This window comes from Dasypus novemcinctus, chromosome 18, assembly GCF_030445035.2.
Source record: "Dasypus novemcinctus isolate mDasNov1 chromosome 18, mDasNov1.1.hap2, whole genome shotgun sequence".
Taxonomy (NCBI): Eukaryota; Metazoa; Chordata; class Mammalia; order Cingulata; family Dasypodidae; genus Dasypus; species Dasypus novemcinctus.
This window is the reverse complement of record NC_080690.1, coordinates 44631597-44650041: the sequence shown is the minus strand read 5'-3', so window position 1 is coordinate 44650041 and position 18445 is coordinate 44631597. Positions and strand designations below refer to the sequence as shown.

At 34.8% G+C, this 18445-nt stretch overlaps 1 protein-coding gene across 2 annotated transcripts in view; it reads right to left on the bottom strand.

Annotated features, from left to right (window-relative positions):
* Positions 1-3747: 3747 nt before the first annotated feature.
* Positions 3748-18445, bottom strand: part of SHCBP1 (SHC binding and spindle associated 1) — a 35896-nt gene continuing 21198 nt past the window's right edge. Inside the window, exons 7-14 of one of the 2 annotated variants that reach the window (XM_071209187.1) lie at positions 18243-18411; positions 17816-17936; positions 15373-15504; positions 14610-14728; positions 7671-7757; positions 7169-7310; positions 5598-5684; positions 3748-3861 (exon numbers count right to left, since the gene is read on the bottom strand). In XM_071209187.1, coding sequence (XP_071065288.1) covers positions 3833-3861; positions 5598-5684; positions 7169-7310; positions 7671-7757; positions 14610-14728; positions 15373-15504; positions 17816-17936; positions 18243-18411 — 886 coding nt within the window. In that variant the 3' untranslated portion in view covers positions 3748-3832. Of the gene's footprint in view, positions 3862-3887; positions 5685-7168; positions 7311-7670; positions 7758-14609; positions 14729-15372; positions 15505-17815; positions 17937-18242; positions 18412-18445 lie in introns of those variants that run through there. The other variant, XM_058280076.2, reaches the window with a different exon arrangement.

Sequence of the window (18445 nt, the reverse complement as noted above, 5' to 3'; positions counted from 1 at the left end):
TGAGGATGCACAGAAATAGGAACCTCATACATAGCTGGTGGGAATGTAAAAGGTGATACCACTGTGGAAAACAGTTTGTCGATTTCTCAGAAAGTTAAACACAGAATTATCACATGACCCAGTAATCCCACTCCTCAGCATATGCCCAATAAGAATTGAAATTAGGGACTTGGACAGATATTTGTATACCAATGTTCATAGCAGCATTATCCACAGTAGCATTATTCCACAGTAGATGGAAGCAACCCAAGTATTCATTAACAGATGAATGGATTTTTTTTCTTAAATGCAGCATATACCTACACAATGGCATATCATTCAGTCATAAAAAAGCGAAGTGCTGGTATATGCCACAGCATGAATAAACCCTGAAGACACCATGTTGAATGAAATAAGCCAGAAACAAAAGGACAAATATTGTTTGATTTCTCTTATATGACATAGTTAGAATAAGCAAATTAATGAAGAGAAAAAGCAGAAGAGATGTTATCAGGAGTGGAGTGAGGGGGAATTCGAAGTTCTTGCTAAATGAATATGAGTTTGGTATTGCGGTGGCTTGCTCGGTCGGAGGCGGTGGGGTCTGGCTGGGGACGGGGGGTCGGTCCAGCTTGGGACGAGGGGTCGGTCCCGCTTGGGACGAGGGGTCGGTCCGGCAGCAGACGAGGGGTCGGTCTCACAGGGGTTGCGCGGTTCGGCTGACGGGGTCGCCCGGCAAAGCCGGCGACGAAGGGGTCGCCCGGAGAAGCAGGCGACGAACTGGGGACAAGGGAGGCCAGGCCCTTGTCGGGGGCTCTCAGGACTGGAGGGCGCACGGCAGAAGAACTACCGCGGAGACAAGGTAAACACGCAGGTCCAATTTTATTGAGGAAGTGGCTACAGTTTTATAGGGGCTGGGGAAGGCTGATTGGTCGAAGCTTATGCCATGTTCTGATTGGTTGCCGCAAGCAGTTACTGGGGAGAAAGGTCGGTGGGAGGTACTGGAAGGGGGAGGGGTGGTGATTAGGGATTGGCTGTTGCTGTTGCCGGGGGAAGTGGCAGGGTTTAGGGATTGGTGGCTGCTGTTGCTGGGGTAGAGGGCGGACTTGAGTTTCCCGCCTTGTGCCTGGCTGTTGCTGCTGTCGGTGGGGGCAAAAGGGCAGACTGGAATTTTCCGCCCTGCACCTGCGCAGGGAGAAAGAAGAAGAAGGATGTTGCCTCATAAGGCATCGTGTGGCGCTATCCGGGAGGAGGGGCGGCCGCGGAAGCACGGCTGCCGAGAAGGGGAGACCCGAGGGCACTCTGCGCCCGTGCTGAGCTCCCTTCAGGGGTGGCTGTGAGTCCGACCAGCCACCCTATTATGGGGGCAGCGGCTAGGAATTAGGCCTACCACGGCTGCTCCCCCGCCAGGCCAGCAAACCACACTTCAGCCCGAGGGGTGACCGCATGGTATGATGAAAATAGTCTGGAAACAGATAGTGGTGAAAGTTGCACAGTATTGTCAATATACTTAACGTCAAAAGCACAGCCTTCCCAGAAGTGGTGCCACACACACGGAGACCTGACGCAGCAAGATGACGCAACAAAATGAGACACAGATTCCCAGTGCTGCTGACAAGAATACAGGTGGACACAGAAAGACACACACAGCAAAAGGACACAGAGAACAGACAAAGGGGGGGGAGGGGAAGAAGGGGAGAGAAATAAAGAATAAATCTTTAAAAAGTAAAATAAAATAAAATGATTAAAGTGATCTTTATGTATATTTAGCCAAAATTAAAAATAAATTAAAAATTTTAAAGTACTATAAAGCTCAGAAAGCATAAGAGACTATTATGTATGCACGCATATTTAATATTAAATGATTAAAAGCTATAACATATAAAACTACTGTAAATCACTACCAAAATCAAACTACTTAATAGAATAAGCAAGGTATATGAACAGGCAATTTTCAGAAAAATAAATATATGAAATTATAACTAATAAAATTTTAGAATCATAAAATTAGTAAATTATAAAACATTCAAATAATAGTAATCAAATAAACACAAATTAAAATGATTGTTTTTTCATTAACCAGATAGCCATTTTTAAAATGTATAGCAAAACTGTCAATTACACACACTGTTGGTAGGAGTATTAAACCAGTGCCCCATTTTTAGAAGGCAATCTGGTAAAAGCTAACAAAATTTTAAGTCCATATCCTAGACCCAAAATCTTTATCCAGTAATCTAACCACAAAAAGTTTTAGAGAAGTCACAAAGTGTTACATTAAGCATCTTCTATGTATATATATATATAATAATGAAAAATTGGAAACCTGAATGAATACACATCAATACAGGAAAATAAGTAATTACCCATTGATATATAGTAGACATCTATGTTTTTGCCTGCAAAGCAGCCCTTCTACCTTATTCTAGTAAAAGAACTCCACTTTTCCTCTGGAAACTGCCTTTCCACCACCTGGAAGAGGAGTCAATCACAAGGCCCCACCTCCTCAACACTGAGTAGAAATGTGATACAATGGCAACAGAAGACACCACTCCTTCAGTTTATTGAGACAAGCATGAAATAAAGTAGAGCCAATCAGATGCTAGAGGAAAGGCCTCCCTCCTTCTGACAACCTCAGTATTGAGGTTGCCAGAGATCATATTTGCTGAATAGAAAAACCAGCCTGAGAATAAAACCAAAACCAGAGAGCAGAAATAAAAGAGATGGATCCACCCAACCATGTCCCAAATCAACTCTAGTCCTCAGTCCTCCTGTAATAGTGGACTGTCTGAGTTGGATTTCTACCATTAAAAACTACAGGATTCTGACAAAGGAACACAACACAATCACCAAAAAGAATGAGGTGGATCTACATGTACAGCCACAGATTTCTATACTATAATAAGGAAAATAGCAAAACAAATTTTCAGAGCACTATTACACTATAACTTTGTTTTTGTTTTTAAAATATATATATTTAGCTATTAATAGACCTGGGAAAAGAGAAGAGCATTCACTTTTTTTTTTTTGAGGTACCAGGGCCAGGATTGAACTCGGGACCTTGAGGGAAGCTGGTGCTCAACCACTGAGACACAATGGCTGCCCTGAATTGGTGTTTTCTTCTGTTTGCTTGTTGTTTTTTTTGTTTTTTAGGAGGCACTAGGGATTGAACCTGGGACCTCCCATGTGGGAAGCAGGCACTCAACAGCTTGAGCATATCTGCTCCCAGAGCATTCACTTTAACACACATAAGTCTTTAACATTTCTATTAAGGCCCAATCCTCAATTCTTATCCCATCTTAATTTCCATTTCCATAGAAGCCTGTGGAATAGATTTTCAAGAAAGAAATAGAAATAACAATAGCAAATTGAATTATAAAGAAACATAAAAGGGATTACTGTGAGGTGCTGCTCATCAGTGCTTTATATACAAAATGTCTTCTTCAACCACCTCCTGAAGAGCCAAATCCCGAAGGTAGATATTTTTACAACTCCAGAAAAGGGGGTGTGGGGGGTGTATCCATGAGACCAAATGATCTCTCAGCAGCTTTTGAAATTACATTTTTGTATTTCTCTGTGGAACAATAACAGAACATAAAACTGAAGAAGGGAGATGCATCTTAAGAATCTCAAATACAGAAAATATTCAAATCAGGGTACAGAACTTGACCTATCATAAACTCAAGGTCATAGGTACACCATAAGCAAGGTATACCTTACAGACAGGATTACCTGGTAACTTGATCAGCACAGAAGACAGTGAGACCCTTTTCCATGGCAGAGTATTCATTTCAAATGTCAAATACATATCCTTCCAGGGCTTTCTCTACATTCCCTACCCTTAAGTGGTTTGAGGTGCTTAACTCTTCATGATCAAGGCAAAACATACTAAATAGTAAAGTAAATAAGAACACTTTAATTAGGCAAATTTAATAATAACTGATCATTTTAATAAAAATTAATAAAACCATAGATTTAAACTAAGATAGAACTGAAATGAAATCTGAAAAACTATTGTGTTATAAAAGGGGGAAGAAAGGTTTTAGCTTTATTTATCTAGCTGCATATAATTCTCTTGACACTTTCATAAGTTATAAGAAAATAAACAAAATCTAAACTCCAAAATAAAGTAGGAATTCAGTTGGAAAATCAATTTGATTTTTTAAGAGAAGTTAAATAAATGGTTTGTAAATCAGTATTTGACTGTAGCTGATATAAAATTAATCAGCATTACTTTTTAAACATCTTTTTTATAAAAGAAGAAAAAATAAAAATACCTTTCAATGGCCAAACAGGAAATCTTACATAAATCCTTCAACATTTAGTAGCATCTAAAAAAATAAGTTATTATTTATCCAAACTTAAGAAACAAACATAGCCACACTTGGAGGAAAAATTTAATATTCTTTCTGAAACATTAAAAAGAGATAGCAAAATACCATGTGTACTTCAAAGGATCTCATATGCCATACTGGCGCTACAGCCTATAATTAATTTGGAAAGATATGACAAGATTCAAATTCATTATTTCATCACTAGAATTTTAATTAGCACATTAACGTCATATTGGCATATTAATGTCACATATACTTGCTTTTAGATATAAATATTTTTAAAAGCTGTGTTTTATAATATATCAAGAATATATAGCAGTGCAAGTTATATGGGTAATCATTTTGACTTTGAAAGAAAAGTGAGAAATTTGATCAGAATACTGTTATGGTAAAAGGAAGCACCTTCTTTTTAATCATTCATATTCAGCAACAGTGAAAATGCTCTATGCATGCATTGGCTCTGAACAACACATTTAATTTCTATTTCAAATCTGCTATATTATCTGTTTCACTGTTTTGATGATTGCATGGTTTAACATAAAAATGCATCCCACTCAAATTCTTAATAATCAGTCTGATTCAGCAGATAACTTCCCAATCATAAGAACTTTTATTTTAAGGCAAGTATTATGCAAATACTGCTTGGAAAAAGACAACTATGAGAAGAACACTGCACGTTTAACACCTATCGCATTTTTGAGCACTCATGGTGCATTCCTTGACTTTCCTCCTTCTTTTGAAGTGCTAGATTAAAGTGTATTTATAGTAGAAAGTTACTAACAGGATTAATATGAGAGAACTATGTCTTGGAAAGCAAGACTCTCTAGATTAAAAATTTCCAAATATTTTCTATGTTTTAATCATCTTTCTTATGAGAAGGAGTGCTATATGTGCAATACCTGCAGATAGGAATAAATCTATATTTCACTCAAACCTTATCAAATATATCAAATATAATATGTAAGCATTGAAGCAAACTGATAGCAGCAGTGATTCTTAGGGCAGCATGTGCAAAATCCAATATTTTGATATCTATTCACATTATAAGTAGTCAGAAAAGAAATGTGCCAAAGCTCCCTTTCCCATTCCATTTGAATTGGTTCCCCACAATAGAAACAAACATCTCTTGTGACATTAAGTTGTCATCAGCTTGTGTGATCCCCACTTCACTCAACCTTTTCTTCTTCATCTGGCCTTTCCTTGTGGAGGCAGCAATTAGTTCATTTACAATTTCACAATTGCCTTCGACTTGCTCAGAAAGGACAGATCTTACATAAGGCTCCATTTTACCAGTTGCACATTGAATCAGCTCTTCTAGATCTACTTTTTCAGCTGCATCTGCCTCTCCAGTTGTCTGAATATTAAGTGCTTTATTTTCTGGAGAAACAAATAAATTATAACAAATAAAGTTAAATATATATTTTAGTTACAGTTAAAAAGCCAACTAAAATATAAGTGTTTCTACACAGTCTGTTCCAGAGCTTTGTTCTGCCAAGGATTCCAACTGGCATCTGACTTCAGTTTCACAAACTCTTTATCATAAGAATACAGTGAACAGTTGTCTTGCTCTTCATACAAAAGTTTCCTTACCATCATATAGGATTACCAATTTCCAAGTCAGCCTAGTACCTCATTCACTCAACAGACATTTCCTGAATCTTTACTACCTGCTAGGAGCTAATATGCAAAGATTAATAAGATAGCACGACTTTTCCTAAAGGAACTCCCAATCTAGCAGTTAACTGTAACACAAGTGAGTGCTTGTGCTAGGCAGAATTCTAGATGGCCTCCATGATTCCCACCTCTTTGTGGTACTCCCATGGTAAAAAGGATGCACATGTAATTAAAGTTACTAAACAATGACTTTAAGGAGATTATTCAAGTAGGCCTAACCTAACCACACAAGTTCTTCAAAGCAGAGCTTTCTCTAGCTGGTTGCAGAAGAAGTCAGAGAGATTCAAAGCAGGAAAGAGATTTGATATCAGGAAGATTCTCCATTGCTGAGTTAGAAAATGGAGACCTCAGTTCTACAACCACAAGGAACTGGATTCTGCCAACAACTAAGTGACCCTGGCAACAGAGTCTTCTACAGAGCTTCAGGTAAAGTCTTGACCAGCTGACACTTTGACTTTGCCCTTATGAGTTCCTACACAGAGAATCCAGTCAAGGCCATCTGGACTTCTGATCTATAGAATTTGAGATTAAAATAACTGGAGCAGATTCTGAAGGATGACAAGGACTATTTATCATTCTTTAAACTTTGCTTACCCACCTCAATGCTTAATCCTTCTCTTTGACAAGATTTAATAGTGATCTGGGTTATGGCTTGAAATTCATGAACTTAGTGTGTTAGCACCACTTAGCTGCCAAAAAAGGCAGGTAACAGGGAGGCAGTTGCTTCTACCAATAAAAAACATAGACCAAATCCACTATCCTCTCTAGTAAATGCAACTTTCAACCTGGTACATTCATTTCTCTACCCATCCTTAACAAATCCCAAAAGAAGGCACCATTGCTATCATATACCCATCTTTATTCTATAAATTTCCAGAAAGCTAAGCTTGGTAAGAAGGGAAGAGCAGGTCTAAAAAACTCACACCATCAAGGTGTTAAATGAATTAATTCCAAAAAAATCATACCATCAAGGTGTTAAATGAATAGATGAACTAATTCACTTTGACGTTTCTTTCACCCTGAAATTCTATAATGTTATAGCTTTTTCAAGCCTTGCTATCACCATGCCTAAGCATGTGCAGGTAATAATTTTTAAGAAGGAAAGGAAGAGCCTGAATCAGAATTTAATGATGAAATAACATAAATTAGATAGACTTTGTTATAAAAGATTACTAAATATAGTGTACCTTCAGTTTCATCTTGGGCATTTTCTTGCAGGTCAGAGAAAATTGTAGGTTTCACCAAGACAACACCATAACCTTCATTATTATGTATGACATTATTCACCATGGTTATTTTGGGTATGTCATAATGCTCATCTAAGAAGTCCTGTGACATTGAAAACAAAAATATTTTAAGGAATTGTCACATTCAACACTGCTTGCTTTAAAAACCTCACTTTTGTTCAGACTATTCTAAAAATAAAGATAGAGTAGAGAAGCTATGCTTATTAATATATTGTAGTGCAGTTGGAGCTGAGCGACATAGCAGTCTCTCATTTCAATAGATCTGTAGGCAGAAAGTATTCTCACAGGAGACTTTCAATCACCAATACTGGTATTACTAAATTTTATGTATTACTTATGCTTTTCAAAACTGGAAAACAACAGTACCCAACAAGGGTATTTAATAAAACAAAATTATTTCTCATTTAAATCTTTGAAAGAGGGTGCATCCGCAGGTGCTCACCTTAATGAGTATCCCTTCCTTGCAGTGATGGATTCCATTGTCATTCAGGGTACACTTACTTCCAGGATATATTTCTATACCAGCACCCTACAAGTTACAATTTGAGATACTCACAATTTGTCAATTCGTTTTTAAAAGACAAGACTATAAGAAAAGTTTTATTACAATCACTTCTTAGCATTTAACACAGTACAAGTGGAAAATGTAAATACAAAGTGTTTTAGAGATAAGTTTTATTAAGTATTTCTAACCAACGTTTCTATTTGCTCTATACCAGCATGTTGTCTACCATTTATCACTCCCCAAAACGACACACACACACACACCACTGGCTAAATATGTCAACACTCAATCCCTGTTGCATTCTCTTTCACTCTGGATAAATCAGTTTAGTAATCCTGGAAAAATAAAATAATTTAACAATTTCACTGAAAGATGCATTTTTTTTAAAAGAACCATCTCTCACAAATACTCAATTAGTTGTAGAATTTTATTTGAGCCTCGTAAAATATTGTAATTTGAGAATAGAAACAAGAGTCTATGTTTTAAAATACCCCAACCTAACCTAAAATTCCCTTCTATGAGTTAGACAATTAATGACCTCCACTGCTTTACCCATATTAAAATTAGCTGCCAATTTAAGTATCTCATTAACACAGAGTAACCAGAAAGATCCACACATGGCCTAATTCTCTTACATTATCAAACAGCACCACATGGTACCAATAAAAATTTATTTTCTGATATTATGTTAGGTAATTTGGGAAGTAAAACAGATTCACTCAAACCTCTAGATTTAAGAAACAATTGGGGAAAAAAACAATTTAGGGAATACACAATTTCAAAGATGAAGAACAGTTGCTATTAACCATTTAAAACACAATACCACATACATGTTATTTTTCTAGGAGTAATAGTACCAAGAATAAACATTTATTATAACATCCCCCCAATGGGATTACTAGAACATATTTGGTTGGATACCAAACTACACACCAAGCCAAAGAAATCCATGATAAGACAAATAAAAATTAAACTTCTCAAAACTAAAGACAAAGAAAAACTCTTGAAAGCAGCTAAGTAAAAAGACCACCTTATCCATGGGGAAAGAAAATTTGAATGACAGGGCATTTCTCATAAAAAACAATGCAGGACAGAAGGAAATGGCACAATATCTTTCAAATGCTGAAAGGAAACAGCCATCAATTTAGAATCCTATACCCAGCAAAAATATCCTTCAAGAATAAAGAGGAGATCAAGACATCCTAAGATGAAGGAAAACAATGAGAATTTGCCACCAGCAGACCTACTCTAATAGAATGGTGAAAGAAAGTCTTCTAAACAAAAAGGAAATAATAAAAAGGAATCTTGGAATATCAGGAAAGAAGAGAGAACACCATAAATTAAATTATGGTAAATACAATGATGTTGGGATTGAATTACATAATTCATGAAAGGACCCAATCCCTGGCCCTGTGGGTGAGAATGCATTTGTAAATAGGCATTTGAAGATATTAGTTAAGGTGTACCCAAACTGAATCCAATATGGCCTTAATCCAATATGGCTGAAATCATTATAAGCAAAGGAAATTGGACAAAGAAAGAGAAGCCATGGGGAGAAGCAATCAGCCATGAGAAGTAGCCAGAAGCTGGAAGTCAACAGAACCTAGAAGCAAAAGAAGATGCTACCATGTCCAATCCCATGTGTTGGAAAAGCCAAGGAACTCCAAAGACGGTTGGTCAGCCAGAAGATACTGACTTCAATAAGAAGCAAGTCTTCTAGCCTCTGATACCATGTGCCAACAAATTCCTGTTGCTATGCCAAACCACTGTACGATATTTGTTTTAGCAGTCAAGAAACTAAAGCAAATGAGCTTTCCTTCTTCTCTTAAGTTTTCTTTTCTTTTTTTTTTTTTTCTTTTGGGTTTCAACAACAGGAATTTATTGTCTCTTACTTGAATGCTAGAAACCCAACATCAGGGTATCCACATGCCATGCTTTCTCCCAGGATGGATAGTGTCCTGGTGCTAGCTTGCCAGCAAATCTTGGGGTTCTTTGGTTTGTAGATGCATCTCTGCATTTATCACGTGGAACTCTCTCTCCTTCTCTGGCTTCTACAGTTTCCAATTTTTGCTTATAAGGACTTCAATCTTATTGGATTAAGGCCCAACCTCATTCAGTTTGGCCTCTCCTTAACTACTGCCATATTCAAATATCCTATTTATAAATGTGCTCACAACCACAGTTCCTGGGATTAGGATTTAAATACCACTTTTAGGGGGGACTATATTCAATTCCCAGCACTAAGTATACAGGGAACAATCACAAACTGCAATCATTAATCTGTTAAGGAGAGATAAGAAAAGCTTTCAGTTAAAACAAAAACTATAACACGTTCTAAATGTTTATAGAGAAAATTAAGGCAATTATAAACAGGATAGGGTAGAGAAGTGTGTGGTAGAGGTAAGGTTTTTACACTTCACTCAATGACAACACTAGTAAACTAAAAAGTTAAGTATACATAATTTAATACCTAAAGCAACCACCAAAAAAAGCTATACAAAGAGATATGCTCAAAAACACAATAGATAAGTCAATAGATGAATCATTATGAACTTCTAAATAATGTTCAAATAATCCAAAGGAAGGTAGAAAAAAGAAAACAGAAAAGTGAAAAATAGGACAAACAGAAAACAAAAAGAAAATGGTACGCTTAAGACCATCAATAATTACATTAAAAGTAAATGACCTAAATACGCCAATGAAAAGAGATTGGCAGTCAATTAAAATTTAAATACATAACCCAACTGTAAGCTCTCTATAAGAAACTCACTTCAAACTTAACAATATAGGCGGGGTGAAAGTAAAAAGATGGAAAACAATACATTATGCAAATGTTAATCAAAGGAAAGCAGGTGTGGCTAAATTATATCAGATAGAGTAGACTTAAGAGCAAAGAAAATGACCAGAGGCAGAAAGGAACAATATATAATGATAAATGGGTTAATTCACCAGAAAGACAAAGCAATCCTAAATGTGTATGCACCAAATAACAGAACTGCAAAATATGTGAGGCAAAATTAATAGAAGTGAAAGGAGAAACAAATACACAATTATAGTTGGAGACTTCAGCACCCTTCCCTCAACAACTGATAAAACTAGACATAAAATCAGCAAGAACATAGAAGAACTTGGCAACACCAACCAAGATATTAATAGAATATTTTACCCAACAGCAGCAGAACATACATTCTTTTCAAGTGCCCACAGATCATATCAAGATAGATCATATCCTGGACCATAAAACAAACCTCAAAAATTTTAAAAGAACTGAAACCATACAGAGTTGTTTTCCAAGCAAAACAGAATCAAACTAGAAGTCAACAGTAATAGAAAGATAAGAGTAAAACGCCAAACACTTGGAAACTAAACAACACATTTATAAGCATTGCATGGGTTAAAGAAGGAAAATCTGTAGAACCCAGTTAAAGTAATGCTGAGAAATTCACAGCAATAAGTGCATACATTAGAGAAGATGGAAATCTCGATCAATAATCTAAGCTCCTACATCAAGAATCTAGAAAAAAAAGCAAAATAAATCCAAAGCAAAGAAAGAAGGAAAATCAATGAAATTGAAAATAGAATAGAGCACATAAATGAAACAAAGATCTGCTCCTTTGCAAAGATCAATAAAAAGGACAAACCTCTAGCAAGACTCTTCCTTAAAAAAAAGACACAAAATTACAAATATAGGAATGAAACGGGATATCACTACAGACCTTGCAGACATTAAAAAGACAAGAGAATACTACAAACAATTTAGAAGAGATGATCCAATTCCTTGAAAAACAAAAACTACCAAAACGAACCCAATATGAAAACAGATAGTAAAGGTAGGGATTACTACTAAGGAAATTCAATTTATAATGTAAATACTCCCAGCCAACAGTTTCACTGGAGAAATCTACTATACATTTAAAAGAGAATGATCACCAATTCTACACAATGCCATCCAGAAAATAGAAGGGGAAGGAATACTTATCAATTTATTTTATGTAACTAGTATTTCCCAGATACCAAAACCAGACAAAGACATTATAAAAAAGAAAACCAATATCCTCCATGAATATAGATGCAAACATTCTTATTAAAATATTAGCAAATAGAATTCAACAATATATAAAAAGAATTGTACACTATAACAAAATGGGGCCTATTCTGGGGATGCAAGGCTGGTTCAATATTCAAAAAATCAATCAACGTAATCCCTTATATTAACAGGCAAAAAAAGAAAAATCCCATGGTCTATCAACTGAGGAAAAAATAATGACAAAATTCAATACCTACTCATGATAACCAACTTTCAGAAATAGGGATATAGGAGAACTTCCTCAGTTTGATAAAGAATATATACCAAAACAACTACAGCTAACCTTATACCTAATGTGAAAGACTGAGTGCTTTCCCCTTAAGAACAGGAACAAGATAAAGATGACCACTCTTACTACTCGTATGTAACACAGTGCTAGATGTTATGGCTTGCAAAAAGGCAAGAAAAGGAAATAAAAGCCAAATAGACTAGGAAGGAATAAATAAAAAATCTCCCTATTTATAGATATTTGATTTCCTGTGTAGAAAATTCTGAAGAATCTACCAAAAAAATTCACAGAATAAGTGGATTCAGCAAGGACAAAGGATACATGATAAACACAAAAATCAATTGTATTTCTATATACTATAAATGAACACATGGACATGGAAATTAAAAACACAATCTCATTAATAAGCACTCAAAAAAAGAAATAGGTGTAATCTAACAAAACATGTACAAAATGAATAGGAATGCTGATGAAAGAAATCAAAGATCTAAATAAAAGGGGAGGCATTCTGTGTTCACAGATGAAAAGGCTCAACATACCAAAGATGTCAATTCTCCCAAAATTGATATTTAGTTTAATGTAGTTCCTATCTCAGAAAGAATTTTTGTAGCTACAAGATTATTCTAAAATTTATATGGACAGGCAAAAGAACTAAAAAAACTAAAACTAATTTCAAAAGACAAAATGGGAGGCATCACTCTACCTGATTTCAAGTTTTACTAAATAGCTACAGTAATGAATACTGTGTATTGGTGGAGAAATAGGAACACAGATTAATTTAAATGTACAGAGAATCCAGAAATAGATGCATACTACTATGCACAACTGATTTTTCCCCCAGCTGACAAAAGGGCAAAACCAATTCATTGGAGGAAGGAAAGTCTTTTTAAGAAATGGTACAGGAGAAATTGGAGATTCATAGCAAACAACTAAATATTGAGCTAATTCTTATATCTTATACAAAAATTAACTCAATGGGGAGCAGATGTGGCTCAAAGAGTTGGGCACCCGGCTCCCACATGGGAGGTCCCAGGTTCAGTTTCTGGTGCCTCCTAAAGAAGATGAACAGATGCAACAAGCTGAAGCAACAAGCAGACAGAGCAAGCAGACAAAGAGCAGAAAAAGGAGCCATCTCAGGGGGGAAATTAACTCAAAATGGATCACAAACTGAAATGTAAAATGTAAAAGTACAAAACTTTTAGAAAACAACAAGAAAAAAGCTTTGGGATCTAGGACCAGGCAAAGAGTCCTTAAACTTAACACCAAAACCACAATCTATAAAAAGAAAATTTTTAAATTAGACTTTAATCAAAATTTAAAACTTGGCTCTATAAAAGCCCATATAAAGAAGATAAAAGACAAGCTACACAGAAAGAATTTTTGTAGCTACAAGATTATTCTAAAATTTATATGGACAGGCAAAGGAACTAAAAAATATTTTCAAACCGTATATCCAAAAAAGAGCAAGTATGTAGAATAAAGAATTCTCTAAACACTAAAGGTAAAAAGAACAAACAATCCAATCAGAAAATGAGCAAAAGACATGAGAAGGCACTTCACCAAAGAGAACATACAGATGACAAATAAGCACATGAAAAGATGTTTGCCATCATTAGTCATTAGGGAAATGTGAATTATAACCACAATGTACAAAATTTTTTAAAAAACTAAAAAATTTAAAAAACACAATGCAACACCACCACACACCTACCAGAATGTCTAAAATCTTGTACACAAATATTTATTCATAACAGCCCAAAACTGGAAACCCAGATGTCCTTCAGCAGGAAATACCTAAAACTGTGGTATGTCCATACCATGCAATAATACTCAGCAATAAAACGAACAAACTAGTAACACATGCAACAACCTGGATAAATCTCCAGGAATTAGGCTTAGTGAAAAAAGCCAATCCTATAAGATTATATGCTGTAGATTCCATTTTTATAACATTCTTGAAATGACAAAACAATAGAAATGGAGAACAGATTAGTGTTTTCTAGTTCTTAAGGAGGAAGTGAGGGAGAGAGAGAAGTGGTTGTGGTTATATAAAGGCAACACGAGGGATCCTTATGGTAATGGAAATGTTTTGCCTCTTGACTATATCAATGTCCATATACTGGTTGTGATATTGTACTATAGTTTTTCAAGAGGTTATCATTGGTGGGAACTGGTAGAGCATATACATATAAGATCTCTTTGTATTATTTCTTATAATTGCATGTGAATCTACAATTATCTCAAAGTAAAATGTTTAAATTTAAAAAAGCAACTGGGTTTCAATTGCTACAAACTTGTTTATAAAGATATGATATTAAGAGTCTAAAACTTTCTTTAAAGTTACCATAGAAAAGCTGTGAAATTTATTATTTTTCTTCCTAACCTCTGTTTTGAAACCACTAAATGAGAAGAAATTTGTATAGTTGAATCTGGCTATCTTAGTATATATGTGTCTAAACTTCTTTGAAGAAAGAGAACAGGAGTATGTATTTACATCTTAGCCCCATATTTTATTTACTTACTTAGAACTTAAACCCAAACTACTTCACCAAAATCATACCTTGGCACCATATAAATCTGAGTTCTTCATTAACAATTCTGCTGATGTCCGTACTGTGACACCTGTAGTCTCACATTGCAGTACACAGTTTTCCAGTGTAGTCTTGCCATGGTGAATACCTATGATAAAAACATATCATCAACTTAAGAAGTTCTCAACATTCAAAATTTATTACCTGAATCATAAACTCATAAGATACAAAATGACTGTTTTATTTTCTAAAACTGAGTTTTCTAAAATGTAAAAGCAACATTTTTAAAATTAAAATTAAAAAAAAAAAAAAAGAATGACTTGAACACCAAAATTCAAAACCAAGTTAAAAAGCACTTTGCAATAGGGGGGAAAAAGACTATCAGAGAGTAACTTTGTTGAATACCTTGGAAGGGAGAAGAAAGAGAATCCTGATTAAAGAGATGGGATATAAATCCAAAGAAATAAACACTAAAGCAACATGAAGATAGCTAGTTTGAAGTTAATGGTAAATTGAACACAAAGAAAACAGATTAAAATATTGGAATGTTTTAAATTTTCTTTAAAAACTGATCACAGAGAAAAGAAATCAATATTAAACTAACAAACTTCAATAATGGGCTGCACTGTTTCAGTCTGGATTAAGGTTCCTAACTTGTCGCCTATGAACATAAATAATCAGCCTCCCATTACTCAATTTAATATACAGTTCACTAAACTATATACTTCATGGAAAGCAAAGTTTTTCTTCAAAGCCTAGAACAAATAATACAGTAAATATTCAGATACTTACTTAAGATTCCTTCTACAGCATCATGCTGAACAAATTTTATGCTTGAGATCTTAATATCTGCACCTGTACAATCCACAAAAGTGTCTCCTTTGCCCCTCTTTTCTATCACAATGTCATCTGGTAGACCATATCCTAAAGAAGAGAGCAAGAATGCTTAAGATGGATGAGGGGAATTGTCTAAACACAAAAACACAGATTTCTTTAATTCAAATTACTCTAAATGACATTTGAGACCAACCTGGTTGCATTTAAATATCTAATTATCTCCCCATATATATTGTTTCAGTTAAATCTGAGTATTTAATCTTTAACAATAAAAACTCCCCAATTTGACCCCATATTAGGAAGACAACCTTATCAACCATCTCAGACTAGTTCGGCAATAAATTCACTTACAGAATTTTTAAATAAATTAATTAATAGTCCTAAATGCTCAGAGATTAATCAATGAGCTTTAAAACATTCAGTCCTTCTAAGATTTTTTCCAACTCTAAAGATTCTATGATTCTAATATAAATCAGGTTTGAAAAAGCCTAAGCATTTCTCAAGACTACCTAATTTTAATATTTTCTTAGACTGAGATAAAATATAACAAATTGACTTAAAATAGTAAAGCTACTAGAAAAAAGATCTACCTTGCTAATCAATAAAAAAAAATTGGCTCTCTATATATCTTAACCAAACTAAAAATGCAGGCAGGGCCTTTGAATGGGTTTACCAAAAAAAACACAAAAGTAGTATCAGAAAACCAGAGAACTGGCCTAATTTTCATGATAAAAACAAAGCTTTAAGAAATAATACTGTCTAAAGAAAAGTCTTGGCTCAAGTAAATGAAAACAGTACTACATTAAACAGACAAATCCACTGAGGAGATTTACACTTGAAGAGTACAGACAAGTCTTCAGGGACACTAGAGAATGCAAGAGGACTTTTGTACACACAAATGCTATCTGTGGTGGATTCTGGGGGATGGGATTAGGAGTAATTTATTTTCCTGATTCTTTTCATGTGTCTGAGTGTACTCAGTATACTTTCTACAATAACCACTGTTTTTTATCATCAAAATATATATATATATAAGAAGTTTTGCCATAATGAGGAAAAACTGATATTATTACATAAATTATATATTCTTAACAGTTTAAAATATGAAACCATTACCTAAGTTGATGAATGGTCTAAATAAAAAAGAAAAGCCCTACTATAAGTACTCATAAACAACTACTCCACATATTTACTTAAGAAATACCATATGATTCTCCAAATTCTCAGAAATGTCCTCTGTTAGTAAATTTGCAAGTCATTTTTACACTTAACTATCAGAATTCTGTATGGGTAATTGACACTCTGAAAATTACATTATAATTTCCTCGCCAATATACAAAGAACTCATCCACCATACATTCTATAATATCAATGTTACTTTCACTATGCCAAAAAATAAAATGCTTTTATTGCAGCAATTTATCCTGCAGATCTGCTATTTATAAATCAAATATTGGAGAGGAGAAAGAACAAAAATTACACACATAAAACACAAAAAGAGGGTGAGAAGATATACTGGTGAACAGCAGGAAATTAAACTCTCAGCCTTGCTTCCCTTAAGAAGTTTTGACAAGATAAAGATAAAGAACATAGTTTAAGCAGTTTGTGAACAGCTGCACAAGTCCCAAAATGATATACAATTTTTTGCATTACAAGCTTTATTGCTATCTTGAAACTGTTTTGGTAAATAGTTGAACAGGTGCATCTAAATTTGACATGATATGTAAATATACAGGACCAAGATGAACGATTGTAAAATAAACTAAAATTAGGAATCATTCTAAATGTGTAAGATTTCAACTGCTAAAAAGTTTCTTAATAGAATCTTTCAACATTAATTTTCTCAAAAGTACACTTTGGTCAAGATAAAAATGCAGAATTTCCAACATTCAATAAGCTTTTAAAGAATTAAGATAAATGTTTTACTTTGTACCAATTCCAAGTCAATTGTACTTCACTATGCCTCTCACAAGATTAAGCTAAATTTAAAACAAAACCCATGCACCATACACCCATAATATAAGTGAAAAAAAAAGAACAAGCAACAAGTCTAAAAAATATTAAACTAAAAAGATATTGTGGGGAATAATATTTTTTATTCTAGAAATGAGATGCTTTTCGTAAACCTCCTATAATCTGGAAAGTATGCTTCTTCCGAAAGATCTTCATGTCTGTGAACATCTTCTCAGCACATGTACATGTTACAAAGACCCATAATTCAAGTTGCTCAAACCCTGGGTCAATCCCATCAGTTTTAAATACTCTTAATGTTTCAAAGCAATTAATTTTAAATCAAATGAGTTAAAATCTTATTCTTAAAACTTCAACTAGATCAATAATATTCTGTTTTCTCCAGCATACCATGCATGTGTTTGGTTACATGACCTTCTATACTCACCTTCCAGCTCAATGGAATCAGCCATGCAGAATGTGCCATGTACCACATAATGCCCAGGACAAACAATAACAGTGTCACCTTCATAGCACGCATTTATGGCAGACAATGGATCACTATGGAACTAGAAAACAATAACAAGAAATTGCAAATATACACCCCCCCACACACCCCTAAAAGCAACCTGCTGCCTTTATGTTTCACTTTGAAAATGGAGCCAAAACTATGTATGTAATGAATTATCTCCCTTGATAAGCAATGAACACAAAACATGCTTAGTGACTATTACTGATGAAAGGCAGTGCTTTCACTACTTCCCATTTCAGAGAGAACCAGCTCTGGGATGCTCCTGTAAACACTATGGAATTCATGAAAACCTTCAGTGAGGCTGAAGGAAAAAGTCAGCTGGACCAAGAAACTCTCCTTTTACCTGAATTTCTGTTTCATCCTTAAAGGGATCCTGACAAAGCCTATCACGGAGCAAGGACTGCAGTAGCCCAGTCATCATGACACAAGAGACCACATGGGTGACCTTCTGACCGCTTGAACGGACACCCTTTGCTTGGATATTAGAATTCTTCTGGTAACCAAACACATATCTTAAAGAAATCAAACAGACCTATCAGTAGTTAG